The sequence below is a fragment of the Oxyura jamaicensis genome, chromosome 13 (genome assembly GCF_011077185.1).
Source record: "Oxyura jamaicensis isolate SHBP4307 breed ruddy duck chromosome 13, BPBGC_Ojam_1.0, whole genome shotgun sequence".
Taxonomy (NCBI): domain Eukaryota; kingdom Metazoa; phylum Chordata; class Aves; order Anseriformes; family Anatidae; genus Oxyura; species Oxyura jamaicensis.
Genome location: NC_048905.1, coordinates 5896083 through 5920596, shown reverse-complemented (window position 1 = coordinate 5920596; position 24514 = coordinate 5896083). Strand labels below are relative to the sequence as shown.

Genomic DNA, 24514 nt, shown 5'->3' with positions numbered 1-24514 from the left:
GAGAGACAGGGATGACTCCCCTAATTATCACCTTTCTGCAAATTCAGCCCCCCCAGGCTCTAAGTGAAATTGTGGAGACACGAGCCCCCCATGCAGAGCCAGGAGCCAGGAGGAGGGAAAGCTGCCGCTCAAGCAAAAGAAGGTTTCCAAGTGGCATACAGGCCTACTTTTTTTTTTTTTTTTTTCAAGGAAAATCCCTGAAAAACGGACTTTTTCTGCATCCTTCCCTCCCCCTCCGCAGACAGACAGACGTTTCCCAAGCAGCGCTACCCCACGGTGCTGGGTTCTCACACCACCCCAGGTGAGAGGTGCCCCCACAGAGCACAACAATTATTTCAAAGGCTTGCTGAGAATTTCCTTCTAATGCTGGCACTGTTATATTCGTGCACTGCATTATACAGAAGAAATCCTGCCCTTTGTTTTCTAAATTTCAGAGCAGTGACAGCATGGAAGTCTTAGGTTTTCAGGAAATGTCTGTCCTGGGAGTCCCAAAGAGCCTCTCCTGAACCATCCCTGGCTGAGGACCAAAGGCCAGCGCAAGCAGCATCACTGATACTCCCCTATAAAACCCCGGAACAGTTTACACAGCAAGTACGTAGCAGCATGTGATTTTCAGCAAGCATGTTACTTCAGCATTTTTGCACCAGCTCAGCTCAAAGTCAAACAGATGGGCAGTGCACAGAGCCTCCAGACTCACCCCACATGGCTCGGAAAATCCCGAGCGGAGGAAGGTAAGGCAGGAGTTACGTTAACGTAGCAGCTTTTAGCACTCCCCCTTCACACGTACACCTTTTAAAAGCAGGTCAGAAAGCATGACAAACGAGGCGGGCGCAGCAGCTGGCAGCCACAACTCCGGCAATGCCGTAGGAGAAATTTCCCCCCGCAGCACGGCTGATCCCAGTGCTCCGGCTGCCGGTAAGCTGGGCGCAGCCACATTCGTGCACTTTATAGGCATTATCGGGACAGATCTGTCAAAAGCATCCTGATGCTCAGCATCCAGGATTTATGGCAAGGACTCCTGACCACAGAGACACCTCTTGACCCAAATGCATTCTTGCTCCTAGACCGGGCTGTAAATCAGGGAAGCTGCATCTATAACTGCCAAGAGTTACTCAGCTCCATGAGCGTTTCCTCCAGCTCTCTGGCCTCTGAACCTGCACAGTCCTCTGAGGAAAATACTTAGGAGTCATGATGGGCAGTTCAATAAAAGTGTCTGCCAGAGCACCGGAGAGGTTAATTACGTACAAAGGACATCTAAGTGCATGCATAAAGCAGGGGAAGTAATGCAAAAATCTCCGCAGAGGCGATCCTCCAAAGAAGGTGCTTCTCCGTTTGTAGGCCCAGTTTCAAACTAGTTTTGCCCATGTTTTGCACACCCCTGCCCATGCACCGTGGGCACTCCTGAAAGCAAATATGGGCAAATAAACACAAATATGGACACAATCTTGCTTGTGAGGGATGGGACCTGCAGGCTTTGCAGAGCCCTGTCCTGCCCAGCTGCCAGACACAGCACAAACTACAAGAACCAAGGAAGGAAAAGCGGGTTTAAAAGTTTTTCTTTCTTTCTACGTTTCACTCAAAAACTCCACTTTTCTAACTGGTATCTGCTGAGCAACCCTCATACTACCCTTAAAGAGCGTTCTGTCACAGGAGAAACAGAAGGATACGGAGATGAAATGAGTACTTGTAGGGGTGAACGCAGCAAGGCTGTAGCTGTGTCAGGACATGCCTCCTAACCTGCTGCTTCTGTCACAGGCAAATTTATTGCTGACAGCATGGCAGGGAGGCACATATCCGTAATTGGAGCAAATTAGGATGGCTTCATCTGGAAAGATGCACATTTGGTTAATACAAATTCCTAACTGCATCTCAGAGAACTGTGTGTACTTCCTATTAATGATGAGAAATGTCAATCGCTCTTTAAATTAATTTTATGAAAACTTAGGAGAATGTAATTTAAGTCAGTACTTTGGGTCTCCTGCAATAGGAAGGTAGGCTTCAGGAGATGTGAAACCCCAGGCAGGTTTCAGACGTGACATCTGAGCAGATCTGTGACATCTACCATTCCCGGCACCTACCTGATCCAGCTGAATTTATGCTCCTAGGTGCTAACTGAAGGAAGACCTGGGAAGGTATTGCTACCCATCCATACAAAGCACCACCTGCGTGGTTAAATGCACTGCTGGGCTTTGCTGGGCTTCATTTTAGAGCAGCCTCCACTGAGAGCCACAGGCTAGTTCTGAACTTTCTGTACAAGGTATGTAAAAGCAGGGCAGGCCATTATATAGTGACCTGTGCCACCACAGGAAAACTTAAATACTTTTGATGAAAATATCAGGTCTAGACAATAACTGGAGCAAGAAAACCAGACCAGAACAGCTGCTGACCTCATAGCAGGTCTGCTACATCCTACACGTACACACATTAAACACATATACGTACTGACTTTTTAAGTTACCATTTCAAACAAGCACAATCCCATTCAGCTGACATTCTGGTAGTGACACCAGTTTCCCTGGGGCAAGTTTAAATCGGTGGAATATAGGACCAAGAAAGGTCATTGATTATCTGCAGGATGGCATTAATTCTGTTCACATCAAGTTATATTGCTAAGAAAAAAGAGAAACCCACACTCAAATCAAGTACTATCCATAAACCATCAAGACTTGCTCCAGCCTATGAATGACAAACTGTAAACAACAAATGTAAAAAAGTAACTGCAAACAATGCATGAAAGGCTTTTAAGACTTGTCCTCCTTTAGGAAAACCTAATACCTTTCTTTAAGTACCTGAAAGACAGCATAAGAACATGTCAGGGACAAAAACATACTTAAGCAAGATATTCTTTTCATTGACTTAACAATGGTATCGTAATGGCCACATCAAATGGACTGTCTTTTGCTGCTGTTGGAGCATAGCTTTTTATTCTCCACTAAAGAATTAGCCTCTGTGCTCACTTCACATCCAAAAACCACTCGAGAGTCGAGCAGAAACAGTCCTTGAGCAGCTGGATCGACCTGACTGCACATCTCAACTGCATCCCCTTAGGGAAGACAAGACCACATTGCTTTGTTCCTTGTTAAATACATCAGCATATTTGCAAAGTAACATTTAGGAGAAATATCACCCCCATCTTAAAGGCTCTCAAGACCAAGAAAATTGCACGTGGGACACAAGGTGATCTAAGGAAAGCAATTAAATGCAATTTGATACAAATGTCTGCACAAGGCGCATGCGGAACACCCTCTCTGCCCAAACAGGGTGAGGCATGACCAGGGCTCACCAGGGATGATCACCCCTTCTCAATTTTAATTAATGTTTAACCCTAGGGAACTGAAATACTCCAATGTGACACACAGCTGCAATCAACAAGAAACACAGAGGACAGGATGTTAGCAGCTTTATGGTGACACTTGCTCCTTGAACACAGAAAGGATTAAATTAAATTATCACGTAGCTTTCAGGAAGGTGGCATTTTTTTTTGTCCAGAAGGGGATATACAGCTTTCTGCCACAGGATAAGAAAAAGCTTTAGATGTCAAGCTTGCAAGCCTGGTCTGCAACACAAATCCTGACGTTGCAAAACTCCAGTCTGAGAGACAGAATTTGTAGTACTTAAGATATAAAATATGTAAGGTTTTCTAAAGGGAAACATGAGGTTTGCTAAAGAGGAATTGCAAGAAATCTGTAAACTTATTACACAGCTCTCTGGTGACCAGTCAGACAACTGGGACTCCTTACCATAAAACCAGAAAAAAACTTATTTTTAAAACAAAAGGACAAGTGGCTGTCAAAAGGGACCCGCCTTTTGCCCTTTTTTCTTTTTCTTTTTTTTTTTTTTTTTTTGAGCAACACCTGACTTAAAGTAGTGTGGCATTACTGAGAAACCTAAGTTAACAGGAGATGCTGACACATGCCTACAACATGAATACGATGGCCTCTTGACTACCTGGCCTAACCCTTGAAATGATGTATCGAGCACCAGTCCCATCTTGGATGTTCCCACTACCACCCAAGGAAGCCCTGGCTCGCAGGGCGCACAGTGGATGTCACAGTTAGGTTAAAGCAAAACCTGTCTTTGGTTAGCCTAAGAGGATCAGCATCCATCTGAGGTGCTTAGAAGATTTAATCAAGTGAAGGTAACACAGAAGGACTGAGCACAAACCTTAATACCCACATTATTCTTTTAAGATGCTAGATGCCCAAGCCAAAAAATGGGAATGCTCTGCCAGGCAGAGCAGCTAGATCAGAACCCAAGCCCAGCAGCATTGTGCATGCTTAAATGTGCTTAATAACCTCAGTCTGTGAAACCTGTGAGCTAAATCCATCAGACCATGCAGGTAAAATGAACACTCAGCAGCCAGTGCTTTGAAAGCTCTCACAACAGAGCAGCAAAGGGAAGACACTGGTAAGTTGCCTATGTGGTGGCATAAAGCTCTGTCCATGCAGTGCCACAAAGGCCACAACCCTCTAGCTCAAACAGCCTTCAGAGGTCTGGCATCCAAGCATATATACACAAACACACCCTGAGGCCAGAATCTGCTAAGAATTGATGCAATTTCTCACCATTTATGAAATAAAGGCATCTTCTCCATATAAGCAAGTTTATTGCATCTCTTCAACGTCTCCTGCACTGAGTGAGCTCAAATGCCTCCAGCAGCTCCTAGCTATCCCCGCTCTCTGCGCAAACTTCCCGAGCCTCATGACTGTTCAATATTCGTCACCATCCATAAAACTGCTCTCCTGCTTCTGAATACACAGAGCTTCAAAATGACCTCTGCTCTCCCTGCAGCACCCAGACCTGCTGCTTACCACCCCACAACGCCACAGAACATCTAAATTCCTTCCAAGGAATTCATTCCCCGCATCATTTTCCCCTTTCTTTTTCACCTCCAGAGAAACATTTATGTAACACACTGCTGTAAACAAATTGCCAAAAACACAGACCCAGGACAAGGCCCATTGCTAATAGCAAACATTAACACTGCAAAGGTCCAGTTAACTCACACAAACCCTGACCACTTTGAAGGAACCACTGAGCACCTACGTCGATTTGCTTTTGTGCCAAGGCAGCCTCAGTGTAATAAACACTGGAAAGTAGTTTCACTGGGCTCAGCCATAAATGGGTTCTTGGGAATCATTACATGGTCGTGCCATTCAGAGCAGGGATTCCTGGAAAAGCCGGGCAATGCTCGGCATCTGAAGGCTGCCCCAAGCCGCAGCCCTCAAGGACAGGAGTTGTTCCAGCGTGGCTCCTGCCCGCTGGGTGTGCAAACCCAGAGCAACCCTCAAGCTGAGATGCTCCATCCCCATGCCACCTACAGCTTCAGAATGGAGGGTAAAAATCACCACAGCCCATTAGGGAAGGTGCATAATGGAGTCTGGCCAGCTTTTAGCATGTTAAACCCACAGAGAAGTTACACAACAAAATTATCGTCTGTCCGCATAACTTGAAACTGTATAACAACAACGTCCTTGTCACAATGTCTAGCAACCCCTCCTCAGCAACCCCTCCAACAACTCTCCAGTACTGCAGAGATGTGAAACTGCAAGCGAATCAGATGCAAATACCTCCAGCACCCACAAAAGTTTGAATGCGATGTTTCAGTTCGCCCAGCGATAGAAAAGGAACAGCTGTGAAAGGCTGCAGTGTTACCAAAAGCTTCATGGTCTGGGGGCTGAGAACAGAGGAGGGTGATTTTAGCTTCCACTTCTGCTTTTAATTTTATGAGAATCTCAGCTTCTAAGTTTTCAGAAAAAAAAAATCAAAATTTTCTCCACTGGTCACAGAAAAAAAGTCTGCTTAGCAAATGCAGAAGACTAATCGCTCAACGGCAGGAAAACTGGCATTGTCTTCTCAATGGTTTCAAGACCTTTGTAGTCCTGGAGGCCCTGAGTCAGGATTTTGGGGCACTTGAGGTTGGTTTCAGATCAGGTCCATATTCCAAGCATGAGAGGGTTCGAGGTTGGTTGGCTCCAGGTTCTGCTGGGGGTGTTTGTTTAGATGACTAAAACTAAAACTCAAAGGGGAATAAAAGCTTGGGAGCAACTCATTTTAAAAAAGAACCAATTCCACCCTATACAAAGAACCAGATCACAGTCCAAAATGTGATCTGAGTGAGATCCAGCAAAAGCCATGTCAAGTTTTGTTTGCAAGTGAGATGCCAAGTCAGAACAGTTTATGACTGAACACAAAGAGATCCGCAGAACGCCTCTTATTAAACCTGACACTCCACTGTTCCTGCTTGTGTTTTTGTTGCCAGTTCAGCATTCAGCCCTAGAAATCATTAGCTTTTATAAGTCCCTTTTTCAAGCAACCCGAACACTGTGCGACTCCAGAAAAATTCCAGATAAGCATCAAAGCCGTGTGAAACTCGGAGTCCTGCCCCAAATCCAAGATGCAGTTAGGCACGGTTTTAAACATACAAGCAGGGGAGTGCAAGCTCCTCATCTGCTGGATCAGAGGACCAAACTACTAACCCCTGGATATAAGAAACTGCTGGGTAACAAAGATCACAGCTGGCAGAGTGCCCCCCCACCACCACGCCACGCATGTCCAGAGCAGCTCGGCCCATCTTGGCAGCTGTGACAAGCTCTGGCACAGGGAGGGACCGGGGAAGAACCAGGACCCAGCACCATGAAGGACATCCTCAGGTAGGCAAACGGCCCCGGTCTCTGAGCCCATCCGTAACCATCCTTGTTCTCAGGCTGGTGCAGACCCCTGGCTTCACAGAAATGAATTGTTTTCCCACCATTGGTGTTTCATAGGTGGCTTTTCATGAAAGCTCACCCTCAGTCTTGACCTCGTGTCCACCAAAGTCAACTGGTGAAAAAGTGGATCCAGACACGCTAATGAGGCTTTGGAGAATCCACCTGGTGTCTCCCAGCCAGGTAAAATCCCCTGTCCTACAAAGGGTGGCTCCCAGAGAATAACCCCGAGCCCTTGTAACACAACACGTTCCTTTTCCTGCAAGGCCAGGGGTATTATAAAGGGCCAAGACTGCATGCAAAGGCCGTAACAAGCGCCTTCACTCTTTGATGCAGTCAGAGGTTTTTTAGCCAACTTTCCTGACTAAACACACACATGCTTCAAGAAAACCCCTATTTTAAAGCTGTAATGTAAACAACCCCAAATTATTACTATCCCCTAAAGGCTACTGCTGGCAGGAATCAGTGATAAAGCTCTGCCAGAGCAGTCTGGCATCTAGCAACAATTTGTTTGTTGTCCTGCAAAAATACAGAGAGCCTTGCCATATGGTATTAGCAACTTTCTGGTAACATTAAGAAATATATTGGCTTGGAAAGCAGTTATCACACCAGAGAAAGCCTTACGTTTCTGAGGCAGGTCTATGCTGTAAGCGGCATCAGCGTGCCCACGGAGGTCAGGGGAGGGAGGAGAGGCAGAGCTGTGCCACCTCCAGCCCCAGTGCTGATAACGGGACCCCGGCACAGCCGCACATCCCCTGGCACTGCCTTGCTGCAGGGCTGAGAGGAGTTGCACTGCGGTGCTCATCTGTGCTTTGTGAATGCCACAAGGGTTTCAGCATGGCAGGCACAGCAGCAGCAAATTTGTCCCCAAAAAGCCCCCGAGTTACCTGTCATCGAGCAGAAGCAATGCTCCAGCTACCTCAAACAGCCAGCAGGGTTCCTACCTTTCCATGAGCAGCTCTTTCCCACCATTCAAATTAAAAAAAGGGAAAGCAGAAATAAAAGCAAACTCATTAAATTGTTATTTTTTCCCCAAATAACGCATAAATATTGTAATGATTTTCTGAGGATGTTTGTATACGGGGTCACTGAGGATTTTTGAAAGAAAACCAAAACAGAGATGGTGCAAGTCAGCATGTGGTTTTAGTGGGAAACTGCCCGTTTTATAGCATCCCATAAACTTTGGCTTCAATTCTTAGAAGGAGCTGAACTGATATAAACGAGAAGAGGCTTCTGGGGACACAACTTGTTTCCAGATTTGACATGCAGTGCGCTTTTATGTCTGGCAGTTGTGTCGAGGAAATCATCAACCAGAAACACTCGGTCACCACAGCCATCTAGGAAAAAGTGCTGCAGCTTTTCTCATGCTTTTCACAACCACTCCCTGCTTTCCCTTAATATAAATAAACTGGCAGGGGATGATACTTGGGATATACCCCTTTCTATCACTTTTCTAACTCTGCCCTAATTTCTGGAGTTTTCTCTGTAGCCACGTCCTGCCCCAGAACAAGGGCTCACCCTCATTTACAGCAGCACTGGATCCCCTGCAGGCTCACAGTATCACGAGCACGGCAGCATTGCATGGAGCAGCACCACACAACTGACCAGTGACAGTAACCATGTCCCAATGGCTCCTGTGCTCAGAGCCCCAGCCCACCCTGGAGAGAGGGCTCCAGCACCTGCCCCCTGCTTCTCCTTCCTGGAAGGGTTCAAGAAGTGTCTCCAAGCACTGAGAGATGGAGCTGTGCTCAAAATGCAACCAACAAAGAGTGAAGAACAATATTGCTGTTGGATCTGGAAAATACACAACCCAGTTAAGGCAAACCAGCCATGGAAGAACATCAGTGGGAGTGCTTGGAGCATCTTCTGAAGAAATTTCTGGATCAAATCTAAGACATGCTCAGCTCTTTCCCCATTCTTGTCATTTGGATTCCTTCCAGTCATTACTTACCTTCCCTGCTCCTACATATCACTCTGAAAAAACAAGTCTCCCTTGCCATGGTCTACAAGAAGCAGCCTCTACTCCTCCTTCGCAACTTTGCAGGAAGCCAAGGTCCTTTCTCCTCTGCCCTTGGTCAGTCCAAAAAACAGGCCTGTTCCTTCCTCTCCCTTTATAACTAGGAGAGCAGAATACTCCTGGTATGGATACCAGCACTTGTGCAGAGCACACTGTGTGATCCCATAGGTGACTGCTGGAGGACCACGGGAAATCCCCTGCAACACTCCCCGGGGATCAGAAGGTGCTCCAGTCCCAAGGACCAGCCACTGGCACCAGCTGTGCCCAATGCAAATTTGGGCCTCCTGTGGCTCCAATCTCAAACACTGATAGATCTTCAAAGTCTGTGTGTTATGTGAGGCAGTGGGGAAATTGGATCAGTGTCTAAAGGAAGGGGCAGAGCTTTGGTAATCTGGTAATGGCACCGACAGATCCACTTTAAGCTTCCAACAGATCACTGACCTCTTGCAAACACTCTCTTGATGAGAGGACTGGGCAGAGACAGGGAAAGGAAATCTCTGCAAAGTCCTGCAACTCTAGATAGCACAAATTTGCAGTAAGGACAGACACAGCAAGAGCAGTTAGAGGTGGCCAAGCTAATTAACAGCTACCTGCTCACATCCTGGTCTGCCATTCCTTGCTGTGGAGCTTTAAAAGACTTATCTTTGAAAAGCATCAAGTCCCCACTTCATTGACATCATTATCTCAATGCATGAGATAATAGAAGTGGAGGCAGAGAGAAAAAACACTGAAGGACTCACCAGGAGAACCACAGTTAGCAGCTCAGAGCCCCTCCAAAGTGACCATTAGCTCTTCCTACCCCTTAGGTTGAATTATTGCAAATATTCAGAGTTCATGCATTGTAAGTGAAAAGTCACCTCGTACCTTTTGCTATGAACTCCTACATATGAAAGAAGCTAGTATTTCTACATGTGCTAAAATAGCGACACCAAATACCCACAGACAAAAAAATATGAAAAAATAATAAAAAGAAATCTTTCTTGGCCCTTCCTTAACATAACACTAAGAACCAACCAAGAAACACAATCCAGTTTGTTTTCCCCTGGTGCAGGCCACCTTTAACAGAAAAGTCACTCCTTGTACAACCCCTCCAGTTTTCATAAGCAGCACATAAGAACACTGGTGATTACAAAGTGTGAGTTGTGACAATAAATACTGTCAGAAGCCTCCCCCTACCACCTCTGAGCTCTTTGGCCAACATTAGCTGTGAACACGCATGCAGTAACAAATGAGTGAGAAAACATGAGGCTTTGGGCTCCTGAGAAAGCTCCATCAGATGGCCTACACCCAAAAATCTGGCATGGGCGCAACTTCCAATAAATAAATAAAAAAGCCAAAGGCTGCTCTTCTGAACCCGGTGGATTAATCTGTTTGCCTGCCATGTCACCAGCTCCAAAGTGGGGAGCAAGCCCAGTTTCTGGAGTGCTTCGTCACAAGTTCCAGCTGAGAACAACAACAACCTGCTCCCATTTGTAATGCCCATTGTAGGTGATTATGGGAAACAAGAAGGACTAAATTCAAAGCAGGTTTTCAACTGGGGGGGATCCAAAAATGCTGACTGAGAAGGAGAAAAAAGCCAGATGGCATATGCTGGTATTGTTAGGGATTATGCAGTGTAAGGCAATAGGAAATGAGCAGAGAAAAAGAACCAATTTCATCCCATGGCTCCTCTGCTGCCAAATGAACATACCGGGGCAACCGTGAAACAATCAGTTTATGGGTTTCATTCCCCTCCACCCCCAGACTGAACTTAAATATTTGTATAAGCTGAGGCGTAACTTTTATCTAATGTTTTCCTTGGGGTTTACTAGCTGTTTAGAGCATTCAGTCTAAAAAGCATTCCCTCAAACTCTTGCCACAAAAAGAGCTGAAACTATGATACTAATTAAAACCACACTCTTTGGTATCAAGAAGACATGCTATTATTTTCTTTTTTGCTCATGAGAAGCTGTTAATATGGGCAATGCGTCTGGAACATTTTCCTTCCAAACGCAATGCTCAGTACCCCCTCCTGCTCAGGTCGGCTGGTTTATGAACTTGTCAGCAGTCTGGGGTGGGAAGGCTCAGATGGCGTATTTACAAGAATAGATTTTTTTTTTTTTAATAACAAGCTGTTTGCCAACTTAACGTTATAAAAAGCACATCAAGAAAAAACAAAATCTTTATGCTGCATGAAAGGTGACAAGCTAAAGAAGTGTCCTGCCTTCCTGCCCAATGGGCCAAATAAAGGGACTGATGTTGCCAAAATATACCATACATTTTGAAAAACAGCCTCTGACTTTGCCAGGATGCCTATGGACACAGCACATACCAGGAAAGAATGTGGGTGGCAATATGTACCGTCAGTGACCCACACTGGGGTAAAATCCATTAAATAAAATGGTAATATTTCATGCTCATTTTAGCCCCATCAAATTTGGATGCTCCTAAGGTCTCCATTGCTGTGCGACCAGCACCTCATAAATATTAACATATTTATCCTTACAACATTTCTAAGACAAAGGGAAAAAGTGTTATGATCACATTTAAAGGATAGAAAACTAAGGTGTAAAAAAAATCAGCGGTTGGGTTTGCGTTCAGTGCAACGTTCAAAAGCATCAGCGTGTATCCTAAGACGTCTACGTCCAGCCAAAAAACAATTCTCTTGTCCAAGATCAAGCAACGGTGTCCCATTCAGAGCAGGTAATTACACCGCAGAGGTGCAGGAAGCAGAGAGCAGTGCCCACTTTGGTCCAGCTCTCCCAGAGCACCGCACATTCCCAAGTCCCCACTGATTTTGAACAGCATCCTGGATGCTCCCGGCGTCACAAGAGTGGATCTTCAGTGAGCTAGGCAGGGCACCACAGCTAGCGGCTGCATCTGATAGATCTGGGCTCAGTCTCGAAAGAAGCATCTGTAGTGCTTGTGAGGAAAACAAAAGTGGCAGGAAGGATCCTCTAGGGAAGGCACTTGTCCCGCAAGTGTCACTCTTGGGACCACAAAAGTAAATAATGTTTCATCAGAGCAATTGGTTTCTGGTTTCTGTTTGGGAGTGTGGCTTTCACTGCTCTGCCTTTGTTGACTCAAAACAAAACTCTGCTTCCCTTTTTCACAGCCACAAAGATGCCAGATTTTAATTCCTGGCGGTGCACAGCATGGGCAGAGGGGGAAGGGGCCTTTTTGGGTGTTTGGTGATATTTTAGCTTTGAACAACCTCCTGCCTGCTTAGCAAGCTTCTAGGTTCGCCAACAATACAGAAAAACCGCTTAAGTTACAAAAACAAGTTAATACGTAAAAATATGACTTCAGCAAAGAAGTTAAGCTGCATGGGTGAATATGCTGTAATTTGCTACATGCTTCCATCGAGCATGGATCCAAAGTAATAAAATATTCCTGTAATGTTAGAACCAGGAGGCCCAGCCCTAATAAGATGTTCGGATTCCAGTATTAGCTTTGCCACCCTACATCCTGACTCACCATTGAAACGAGTACTCTGTTGCTACCCTTTCTAGACATCCTTATGTTTCCTTTCTTCCAATTTCACTCTAAAGTCAGAATTGAATCAAGTCATAAATTTATCGTGGAGATGTCTGTAACGCTGTCATGCAGAAATTACATCTTTTGTCAATTTACTCAACCGTGAAATGTAAACCCATATGCACCCAAATCATTGCCACAGAAACCTGGTGGCTGGCTGCAGATTTGGTTTTATGGATGTGGAGGAGGCTTGGTGAAGTTACGGACTGCCTTAAGATACCACGTTCCTGCTTTTCATTTGAGCCTGACAGGCTAAGCTCATACACATCATTACAGCTTTGAGAAGGTTGCTGAAGTCACTTTACAAATGAATTAATTAAAAACACTTACCTTCCCCACTAGCTTGCCTTTCCTGTTCATGCAAAGGTAGAAGTCTGTCTCCTTCCCTTTGATCCGGACTTGACTGCCAAAAGTGTCCGTTTCCACTAGAAGCTGGGCTTGTAAATGAAGAAGGAAAAAAAAGCATTTACCAACGAGGTCACATTAAGTCAGAGTGTGCAAATCTGAGCAGCATATCGTCTTATTGCCTCCCCCTGAACCACACCACACTGCTTGGATGCTCTACAAGGAACAACTCAAAGAACCATCATCCATGGGCCGGGCTTCAGACTTGTTACAGGTGCAAGTCTGACACGTCTCCACTGACTCCTGTGCAGATGCTCTAGATTCAATGCCAGTTTAGCACAGAACATGCACGCACACGTGTGCGCTCCATATGTCCGTGCTATCCCTTCAGGAACACAACGCTAGATGCTCTCCTGCACACTGCAGGAGGGTTCTCGACAGTAAGTGCATTTCATTCTCATGCAAGGTACAAGACTAGCACGACTAGAATCAAATTCCTTTCCCTGCAGTCAGCAGCCCTCAAACACTTCACAGAAGCATCCCAGCCACACGGTCACAGCACAAACATCACAGCGACCTCCTGAAGATCACTGTGGCAGCTAATAGGGGAGAAATTCAGCACTGCTTGTTCTGTGTGATGAACACCCATGCTCAGAAGCCCTCAGAGCATCTAGATATGTTCCCAGGAGGTCTCTGATTTCTTTGTGGCAATCCACTTCTGCTGAGTCCATGACTCATGCTGTAGCTAGGAGAAATATGGCCAACCTCATAATGCTTTGCATGCCTATTATTAAGGCTACAATGCTGCTTTGGAGCATTTCCAGCAGCCATGGCAGGGGCTAGATTTCTGCTGCATCTTTATATGGCCCTGACACAATTTTATTTGCAGAATGGGGTCAAGCTGTCACCCAGATTCATAGCATGCTATCATCATCACTAAAACCTATACATGTTCAAATTCAGCATTTCATTCTGTCTCTGATCTAAACATGAATTCCAGTCATGCTCAAGGTTCAGATTCCAAGAATTTCCCTGGAGAGGCAGGAACATGCAGACTGGACATTTTGGTTCAGCTCCATCTCTGATATGCAGGGGAGAAAGTAGACATGGTAGAAACACAATGCAAGAATGTGTAAGTGTCAGCAAGTGCAAATCCACGGTCCTGCTCTGGAAATTCTCACGTTTGTAAGAACTGAGTCTTACCGTAGAAACACAGTTTTTGCCAAACTCTGGAGAATGTTTGATCTGTGCTGCAAAAAGTCACATTCTTTTTGGCATTCATATTTCAAACTTTAAAACCCTCTAAGAGCAAATATGTTCACTGTAAGGATTTACCATGGGGATAGAAATAGGAGTTTGTTTCATTTAAACACATTAATATTTTTCCCACTTGTAAAGTCAGCTTTTGGCTTCTGCAGCAGAGCAAATATCACAAACCCTTAACTCACAAGGGCCCTAAATGGAGTTTTCCCTTTGCAGTTCAGTCACATATGCAAGTTCAAGGTTTGCCAGTTACCAGCTGTTTACATTTATTTAGATATATTAAACCTTTATCATAGGGGATATCTAAAGAATAACTTTTTTCTGACAGCAAGTGGGATAACACCTGATTTATGCCAGTATACTACTTGCAAACACACATAAATATGGACATTTACCTCTAAACCTTTCAGAAATGTAACATTTTTGGGGATGGACACCAGCTTGCCAGCAACAGCTGAGGGCTGCAGGCTTTGTCTCCCCACCTGCCAAGGAGGCACCAAACCAGCGATCACCTGCACTCTTAAGTGAGGAAGGGCCACACGATCCAGAAATATTCCATCATAGTAAGGATATGAAGACAAGCAAAGCCAGGATAACAGAGCATGTCACAGATCAAAGAGAAGGTCTACAGGGGACGCTGAGCCAACCAGTATGACCCTTGGACAATGCCCACCACCTCAAGAAGCTCAGGGGGGCTGCTCAAATGTGGTGCTGCACAAATGGATCAGGCAATAGCCAAGGGTATGGCTACCTGTAAAGAAGTGACTGTGGAAGATCAACTCCTTGCATGAAGAAGGACCTGAGCACTAAACGGTCAATCTGAGAGCAGGAGAACAGCAGCCTGAACACGAGAGGCAATTACGGAGCCAGCACAAGAGATGCCAAAGACTAGCCCAAGAACCACAGTCAACACCCAGAGCTCCGAGGAGTTGCCTGCACACCTACAGTGCCAAATCCACCCAGTGATGCAAGTGGGGCCACCAAACAGCTGCCCAGCCAGGGCTCAACAGCTTGCACGCAGGCGAAAACAGGACGCTGTAAGTTTGCCCATACCGCCTGCCCAGCTCCTGCTAGCCCCTGCTCAGAACACGTGTCAGCTGCAAGGCATCCCCTGCCCCCCCCAAGCCTCAGCACTGCTACTAGAACTGCTAAGAATAACCCTGAATATCAGATATGGGTCTTGTCCAGCCGAAGTAGAAGCAAATGTTGACAAACTCTCCATTCCTCTGCTCGGGCTGCGGTCCTGCCAGACGGTCAGCGACCTGCACACCTCCAGCACTGGGAGCCCCCTGTGCGAGTCCGCGCTCCAATGAACAAACACGGGACACACCGTCTGCTTCCCCCACCCCCTTGCGCTGCAGCCAGTATGAGTAACATCCAAGCTGATTTTAATTTGAAAAATATCACCTTAAAAAGATGCCGGTTCCCTGCTGTGAAAATTAAAACCATCTGGATGGAGTGATTTCAAATAATTAATCTAGGTCTCCTTTGACACCGCTACTAATTAAAATATGATACCTTCCTCCCCCTTTTTAAATAAAGAATTTAAATAAAGTTTAAAGATCTAATAAAATAACATTGTAATTTAGAACGAAATGGGACTCACCTTTCCTGTGGGCTGCAGAGGTTACGCCGGCACTGAAGTCCCTCCTGGATGAGTGCCACTGTGAGCAGCAGTGGATGGGCAAACATCCAGTGCAGCACCCACACCAGTAAAGGCACCCACATAACCCCCTGTTCCAACAAGGCTCATCGGCCCCTGCACCTCACGTCTAGGAACAGGGAGCAGAGGGAAGGAGGCTCAGCAGAAGTTGTGATCCTGGCTGCTAGAGCATGGGCTGAGGCAACCCATGGGTACCACTTCTGGAAAACCTGAGGCTTAAGATACTGGAAATGTGTTCTCACGTTTAGGGATCCTTGTCCTCCTTTCCTGCAAGAGAGATGAGTCTGGCCTTGGGGTAGGGTTCATAACCCAGCGGGTTTCTAGTCTAAGGCGCCCTTTAGATTCTCCTTTTAAAAACGGTCACCTAAACGAGGGAGGATTTACTTGTCTCTCCCTAAATTCTCTCAACAGCCCAGACAATGTCCATGAAAAACACATCTAGCTTCCAGACAGCTAAAATCAGCTGGGGTGAATCCCAGCCCTGTAAAAACAAGGGAACCTTATGTGAGTTCTCAATGGAAATCAGCCACACCAAGCTGGGGCAGTGTCCCCACGGCAGCACGCTGCTCACTCCACTGCACTCCTTACTTTGAGCTCCATTTGTCCCAGGATACACTGTGAAGAGATTACAATCTTTATTTTCAAAAGCTCTGCACTCTAGCCTTCAGATCAGGTATTATTGTTTAAATTCTTTGACAACTAGATATTCTGACATATTTTCCAGGAAAAAAAAAAAAAAAAAGAGAGAGAAAGAAAAAAAAAAAAAGATGTCTTTAGAGGGTAAGATCTTCTGCTACATGCTTTTGCCTTATTGGCCCATTTAACCTAAACCTTCCTGAAAACTCCCACTGGAAGAGACTGGAATTCCTCAAATGTCTAGGTGAAAAGGATTACATATATATGTTGAAAAGCTATCTTCCAGCTAAAAAAACACCAAGTGAGGGAGATATGCGAAGGTGGCAGAAAATATGCCGAATTATCTTTCAAATATTTTCTGGGAGTGCAAGGATGGAAGCCAGAAAAGCACAGGGAAAGAGAAGAGAGAGGGCACAGTAAGCACAAGGTTTATACAGTATCACAGAATCCTAAGTGCCAGCTAGTTTCAGGTGAAAAGGACAGTAAAAAGGAATATGCAAGCAAGGTGCGGAAGGACTGGATAATTACAAATGTTTCTGAAGAAGCACTGGCCATAATCAGAGTAGACCAATTTGCTTCTTCTCACTCTGGTTTTGCCCTCAAGGAAAGCTGGATGAGACAGAGCCCACAGGCTGGAGGAGTCCGTCTGCTGACAGTCAGCACAGGAGCCCATCTAACCAAGTACTCCTATGCTGCATTTGCACTTTCTGAACTAACAATTTTTAAAAGCTTTGAGGCCAGGCTACAATAGTTGGGAAACTATTCTCAGTATCTGAAACTATTTCCAGTTAATGAAAAGAAAGGATGTATAGATGAACTGATGCTGTGGCCACAGCTCCTGCAATGGAGAACAGCTTTTCCATAGTTCACAGCACGTATCATATCTAACTCATCCCCTGAGAGCTCAGGAGAAAAAGATTTATTCTCTTGTAGGACTGTACCTTCCAGTGAGAATCCCAGGCTGGCAAGGGCAAACTCTTCTGCACATCCATGCTTAAAATAGTTGGAACTAATTTGAACACTGCCTACCCCTACCAAAAAACATTAATCCTTTATATGTCCACATCAGAGAGAATGATCCTGTCTCCACTTTACATTCATGACATAACAAAGAAGAAATTATGCCAAAATTGCATAAAGTCTGTAGTCTAACAATGCCTGTAGACTAAGGACAAGTGAGGGAATCTATGCTGCATCCATAATTTTTATTTGCTCGCTCTTATATTCCTCCAGATTGCATCATTTAAAATAGTTATAGCCCATACAACCCGATCCCCTTCTCCATTGCCCAGGTGCAAATCAGGAGTAACTACTGAAATCGGCGAGGCTGGTGCTCAGGAGGGCAGAGCTCTGACCCACCTCCCAGCACCATAAGCTCATCCCGTCTGTCCTGAGTGAACACAGGCTACATGTCAAATCACAAAAAGGAGTGGTTGTGGGGAGGTGGAGTAACAACCGCTCCAAGGTTCAGGCTCTAAACGCCTCTAAGCACCCAGGTTTGAAGGGATGACCACCACCACTTATTCAGTCAGCTGATGGAGTTAGGGAAAAAGACAGGATTTCAGGCACGTTAGCCCCTTGGAGCATCAGCCCATCCTTATCCCCCATAGCACTCCCACGTGCCTACTTTTGGGGCTGGGAGGGGAGCAGGGCAGAGGGCTCCCTGGGAACAGAGGAAAGCTCAGAGACAACCCGTCCCTCCCGTAACAGCACACGCCAGTACTAGCAGCTCTCAGGAACCAGACAGGTTAAATATTTGCATGAGAGACATCAGAAGAAAATCTATAATGCAGCAATGACCTCAAAGGCACTTACACTGCAGCTACTTGGTCCTGCAAATGCTTCCACACAAAGGACTTTGCACCCCTCCTAAGTCCCTGGAGTGCTGATGAAGACCGATGCATGGCCTCAGGGTCCTGTCCCTGGGTAGGTGGACACAGGAGGCAGGAGCTTTCCCCTCCCAGCCCTCCAAAGGGCTGTCTCCTCACTCTGCTGCCTGCAGCCACCCCAAGGGATTGATGAGATAGAAAAGCCCAGGATTCCTGCAGCTTCAACAGAGAAATGAGCTAAAATTCCCTTCCTAGCACACACTGGTGCATCTTCCTGAGGTTTTTACCTCTGAAGTAGCTGATAAGAGCTTCAGTCTCTGGGAAATACTTCCAGGCACTCTCATCTGCAACCAACAGTCTAACAGCAGAAAGACGTCCTGTCCTGTTTCCAGGATCCTGAGCTACCCACTCGGTGTTTGCTGGGCATGTCTATGTGACATGAGGCCAAGACATGTGGAAATTTACGTGCTGGTGCCAACCACACAAGCCCATGTACGCAACCCAATACAGATGTGTGAGCACAACACCCTGCCACAGGCAGTTAACACTGCAGGGTGCACAGGACAAGATATTCAGCTACTAAAGGCATCTGGGTACTACAGTGTCACTCACACGCTGCTGAAGCATCCACTCTTTAAGCCTGCCACACTGCTAGTGGCTGCACCTTCAGGGATGCCCACCCAAAAATCCCCTGCCAGTTCAGCAGCGGCTAACCAAAGATGCCCAAGGAATGACTTGGAGCTGCCAGCGCTCCCTGAGCATCTCAGGGATCATCTCAGGTGAGCCTGCCTCACAGCTCTGCAGAAGGTGTACTGCTTCTGCCAGAACGGCAATACCAAGGGGAAAAAAATGAGTCTGAAACAAAGAAGTACTCTTCTCAGTATTGCCCACTCTGGCTCCTAACGGAGCTTTCAGACACAATCCCTATAAGCTAACTCTATTAATAACAATGTTCGTCTTGAGAGAAGCTTAAATGAAAATATTCACTGAACTTTGAGGTCTTTAACCAGTCCATACGTATGAAAATTATTTGATAGTTTAGCTGCCCAGAATAATTACCAAGGCAGGTCTTACAGGTTTTACCCAACTTAAATAAAACAAACAAACAAAAAAAAATATGAGGACAAATATGAGGACAACATTAAGACCATAAGTACCATGATACTGATCCAAGTCTGCACTACCCAGAGTCCGGTCATCATTTACTCACATTAAAAATGGGTGTAAAACATTGCCATTCTGACAAAGAGCCACTTGCACCCATTTGTAGATATAAGAAAACAAGATTAAACAGTGGAGATTAAGACTTGGCCTCTTGCAGATGTTTTATGCATAATTCACCATAAGAGACACTAAAAATACTTTGGCAGTAGCTTTAATTATGGTGAATAATCTTATTTAGACAAGATTCAGTAAAACTGCAGGCAATAGGTTGTGTGCTTAAAAAACGTCTGGGCGGGGAGTGGCAGTGAACAAATTCTGAACTGAACTTTACCACCTGCAAGCTTGCAATGACTAAGACGTAGGCCTGGAAAGAGAAACGTTAAAAATGTTAGCACAGAAATTCCTCTATCTCACCAGGGTGTCTTGCTGTCTCCAAACACAGCTCAAGTGGACAGTATTTCTACAGAGGCAGGAAAACTGCTTGAAAAACTGCCAGGCTCCAAGTCTGGAATTAGTGAAGGATGAGCCTCAAAAAGTTCAGAAGCTCTGTTATGCTTGAAAAATCACCTAAAATTAAAAATAAAGGGCCAAACCCTGATGTCTTTGATCATTCTCATTTGAATAAACTCCTACTGACATAGTAAAGACCAACAGACAAGGACCTCAGAACCTGGCCCTGAGTGTGCAGCTGAAACACATCCAAAGTGTTGGAGTCTCCTGGGTATGGAAATAACGTGAACCTTCCCCGTCCCACGAAGGGCTAGAATTACCACAAGAACAAACTTTGCTCAAGTTATTTTGACTCTCTTGTTCCCAGTCTCAGCTGAACCCAAAAAAAATACTGATGTACACAAAAATAACAATAAGCAGAGAATGACAACCATGGGAACCCCATGTACTCTTGCTTCTTCAAAGCTGCTCTCTTTGTGGCCAGAGGCGTAGGACAGACTGTATTCACCCCGAAGTGCTCATCCATCTATCTCGGGCAGCCTGGTGGTTGGCTGCTTATCCTCGGCAACAAAGTAGGTGTGATGTTAGCACCACCGCATCCCCTCACCGAGGAGTCCCAAGCACATAAATCTCTCCCCTGTGCCAACACCATGATGGTTTCACACAGTCCATAAGTTAGCCCCATCCAGGCCCTCATGTTGTATTTGTGCAAACTCCAAATTGGTGTCGAATCAGGAGCAATGCGTAAGGTATTTGCGGTGTTAGTTGAATTAAGTTATCAGCCACATCTGGCACAAAAATGAATGTTACATTCTCTGTATACCATGCAGGTTTTATTATTCTGTGCTGCCCAGTAAAAGTTGAAATTATGACAATTAATTTTACAGATAGGAACATAACCGTGCTTGTGTATTTTCTCAAAAGGTGCTCATTGTAACTTTCCCTTCTTCCAACAAGTTAAAATATGTTGAAAATAAAGTTGTATGATGCTACGGTATTTTCAATGGGATTCTTGTGGCTCTGGAACCCAGAGGAGCAGAGGCAGTAGCACAACCTACCTGAAGAAAATGTTCTAGCATAGAGGAAAATTCCCCATATGTTTTAAGATTTTAAACAGGGATCATTGTTACAAATGGATGCAAACACAATTTCAAAGAAATAGAACTGACTTTTTAATGCTCATGCTGCTAACACCAACATATTTTTGCCATATAGAAGATAATTTACTATTAAATGAAGTATACAATTGCCACTCTCAAATGCCAGTGTGACTATTTTTCAGTAAAAGTTGAAATAGGGGAGCAAGAACTGACCGGCTACAGAGCCTAGTCCTTCCTTTCCAGGGATGCACATGCTCTGAAACAAACTGCAGCCAAGGTGTCCCTCGGATGAAGCACCTCAGAGGAGGGTTCTATATATCAATCCCTTTAAGAAGGCCTCTCCCTACGGACATAGCACAGTTCTTCCAGCTATTCTCAGAGCAGCAGCAACAGGAATAATAAAAATCTGATAACAAATTAACTCTGCCTTTAGCACCTTTGGTTTCATATCTATTTCTGGAAACATGATTTTTTCTTAGCTATTACCTTTGGTAGACAGCATAGGTAGGACTACTTACCTGCCTTTTACTTTGTTTTAAATTGCATGAAAAGTTTTTTTTTTCTTTTTTTTTTCCTTTGCATTTCTACAGTCACTTGGGACAAAAGGCACCTGGCATTGGATATTCAAATAAAACCTGTCAAAACTGTAAAATTAGTTTTACGTTTTAATAAATGTATTTTAAAAGCTCTAATGCAATTCTGTATTCAAAGCCCAACTGTTTAGATTTAGAAAAGGAGATTCCAAGTTAAATTTCAATATAAAAAATAAACTGAGTACAGAACTAAACTAGTCCTCTTCTGTGGCATTACAAACAGGAACAGCAAAGAGGCAATATCTCTAACAGCTTACTTGTTGTTATTCTGTGTTTAAAGAACCGGTGTTGAAAACAATAATATGGATTTTTATGCTACTTATTCCAGTTTCAATTTACCTAGAGACACACATCTTCTGTAAAGCTCAGATTTGGTCCTATATTTACAATTCCCCCCCCCCCCCCCCAAATACTTCATCCCAACTACTTCAGGCTCAGCTTGTCTGTATGCCCGTAGGATCTTCTAATAAAAGCCCAGTTTCTGTATTGATTTATCACCCATATCACCATGTTGCAAAAAGCCTCAATGCATAGAGGCCAAGCTCAAACAGAACCCGACCTTGTCCTACTCCAGTCCCTTGTCCCAGCTGCCCACATTTCTCCTCTCCCTGCACTAACGGGGGTGACCCTGCGGGTCCGTGCAGGGGATGGTCCCTCAACATGGTGGGTGACACGCTGGCAGGGACACTGCTGCTATAGGTGTCCAGCCTATACACCTATCCTAGCACGGAGCAACACAGGTTATTTAACTTGGAGGGTTCTTTAATCAGCATATAATTCACTTTTAAAAACTTCAGACTTAGGGACAAAGGAAAAACACAAAGGAAAAACCCTCCTCCCAGCCCCTTGGTACCCTGTGTCCATGAGGACATCGCTCCTCCCTAGCTGGACACCTCATTACTCTCCTCTTAGCTCCTACAATCTTTAAGCAGAACAGAGTACAAAGAACCAATTTCCCCTTGGTTATTTACAAACAGTGGAGTCGAAATATTTAAAGGCAGCCCTGACGGCCACATCTTTAGCCTCCGTGGCCAGGCCAAGGAGCTGGACCACCATTCACCTCTGTGGCAGACGAAGCCATCTTAGGAACGGGGCCGAGGCAGCCAAGTCACCCCAAGCTCTCAGATGGCCACCGCTGCTGCAAGAGGAGCTGCTGGGGACCGTGACATCCCTCACAGGCAGAGCCACAGGCATGTGGGGGCCCGAGGCCATGCCATACAACTAGAGACAGCCCTTGGGAAACAACAGCCTGTCTGAAAGCTTTGTAGCCTCCTGCAGGGTTGCAGCCACCTTAGGGTTGATACACAGGGGAAGAGTAGTTCCTCCACCTGAAACCTCAGAAGGAGCAAAGGAACCAGCTGCTCTGAATGAAGGAGCCTCTGTGCAAGCTCCTGGCAGGGAAAGGGGACATTCCCTAACCCAGGAACCTGCCAGGCCTGGCCCTTCACTGGGGAGGGTCAGAGCAAAGGTGTGAAATGAGCAGAGACCCTTTGTAGACCAGGTTAGGCAGGGACAGGGAAGGGAAACACCACAGGTGTGAGCAGGCTCCGCACAGCCTCCGGCCTCCCCACAACAGCTGTGGTGCTTGCCCTCGCCTCCGCCTCCAGCTTCCCGACTCAGCTGTTGGCTTCAGGTCCACCTCCAGTGTGAAGAGTTAAAATTCATCCCCAACTGGCAAGAACAAGGAGGAGACAAAAAAGCAGGATGCTGGTGAATGATAACAGTGGGTGGCCGGTCGTCGGTGGCTGGTGCACTCTGCATACAACAGGCACAGCCAAGTGTGTCTGGCAATAGACAATTATTTTGCTCGAGGTGTGTGAACAGGGAGCTCTAAGAGCCATTCTCACGGCGAACCAACCAGCCATGTCGGCGAACAAAACCGCTCACCGTGAAACGTCTCTCTCCTCGCTCGCATCTCCCCACCGGGTTTTTCTGTGTTGTCCTTCCCGCTGCGGCATTTGCAGCTCTCAGAAAAAAGCAGGTCAAACATCCTCAAATGGCGTATTTAGTGCTTCCCCTCGGGTTTCCGTGGCTTCCCTGCCATTTTCCTACTGGACTTCCAAGCGCGGCAGTATTTATTGGGTAGCAAACTGACCCCTCGGCTGCGGTGGGCGAGAGTGCCTGACGTTAAGTGCTGCTAATGCGTTTTGCATTTGTGCTCGGGGGCAGGAAATCTCAACTTCCAGTGCCAAGGGGTTAATTATAATTTATATAGCAAGATCTCAGGCTGTGTTTTTTTTTTCTCCAGCTAATTAAGAGGTACAATTACCTCTGAGAATCAAAGGAGTATTTTGGTACCCAGCTCTTAGAAACAGATTACAGGCACTTAGAACACAAGGACATCTTAGCGTTTTCTATGCGTGCTTCATTTTTGATTGAGATCAGTAAAAATAAATTGTCATATTCATAATCCACCATTACAATGTACTGGAAAATGCCTATGAAAATGGCCACAGTACATTGACATATTGCCCTGTTGCTTTCCCAGGGATTAACTACATTTCCAGCAACACGTTTTCCTGGTACATCACCTGCCACTCTGGGAAGACTGGGAAGAGGCACAGATTTGGGCAGGCTCACACCCTGCCTGGGGTTGGGGGCTTCCTAGGAGCAAGTCAATCCCCTCACCTCATCTGCCTCTGTCGGCTTCTTTCCTTCACGTTTGTGCAGAGGTTTAATGGTTACAGCTCTCTTCCTCACCCCTCCCAGAGGTGTCTGCCAAGCCATTTGCAAAGGGTTAATGTAATTGAATATTCAGACATGGGGAGTTGGGTTGAAGATGGCAAGGAAAAGTTCTGGGGAACCCTTGAAATCCTGCCCTGGGGAGTCACTCACTGCAGCTACACACACAACAGAGGCTGCACCCTCAGCCTGACTTGGCACAGGCTACACACATACATATTGCACCAGACATTCTTTTTTAGGGATGCAGCGGACTATTACTCCAGGAAATGAAGCGCTTGAGTTAGAAACTGGTGCTGCATAATTCTCAGCAGACCACATGTGCTACAGGCAGTTACACGGCAGGCTCTCACGCATCTGTTTCGGCAGCTTTCACCCTGACCTGAAACACGGCTATAAGCACACATGGGGCTGGCAGTTGCACTGAAGACCAACTATTTTTCAATAGAGGATACTAGGAATGTCCACCCATTTGAGCTAGAAATGAAGCATGTGCTACCATGGCCAGCAAAGCTCAGCAGCTGGTATCTAATGTCACCTGCTTCTGCC

At 45.7% G+C, this 24514-nt stretch overlaps 1 protein-coding gene across 1 annotated transcript in view; it reads right to left on the bottom strand.

Annotated features, from left to right (window-relative positions):
* The window catches only part of FGF18 (fibroblast growth factor 18), a 44325-nt gene that overhangs the window by 5985 nt on the left and 13826 nt on the right, over nucleotides 1-24514 (bottom strand). The window contains exon 2 of the mRNA XM_035338922.1: nucleotides 12571-12677. Coding sequence (XP_035194813.1) covers nucleotides 12571-12677 — 107 coding nt within the window. The remainder of the gene's footprint in view (nucleotides 1-12570; nucleotides 12678-24514) is intronic.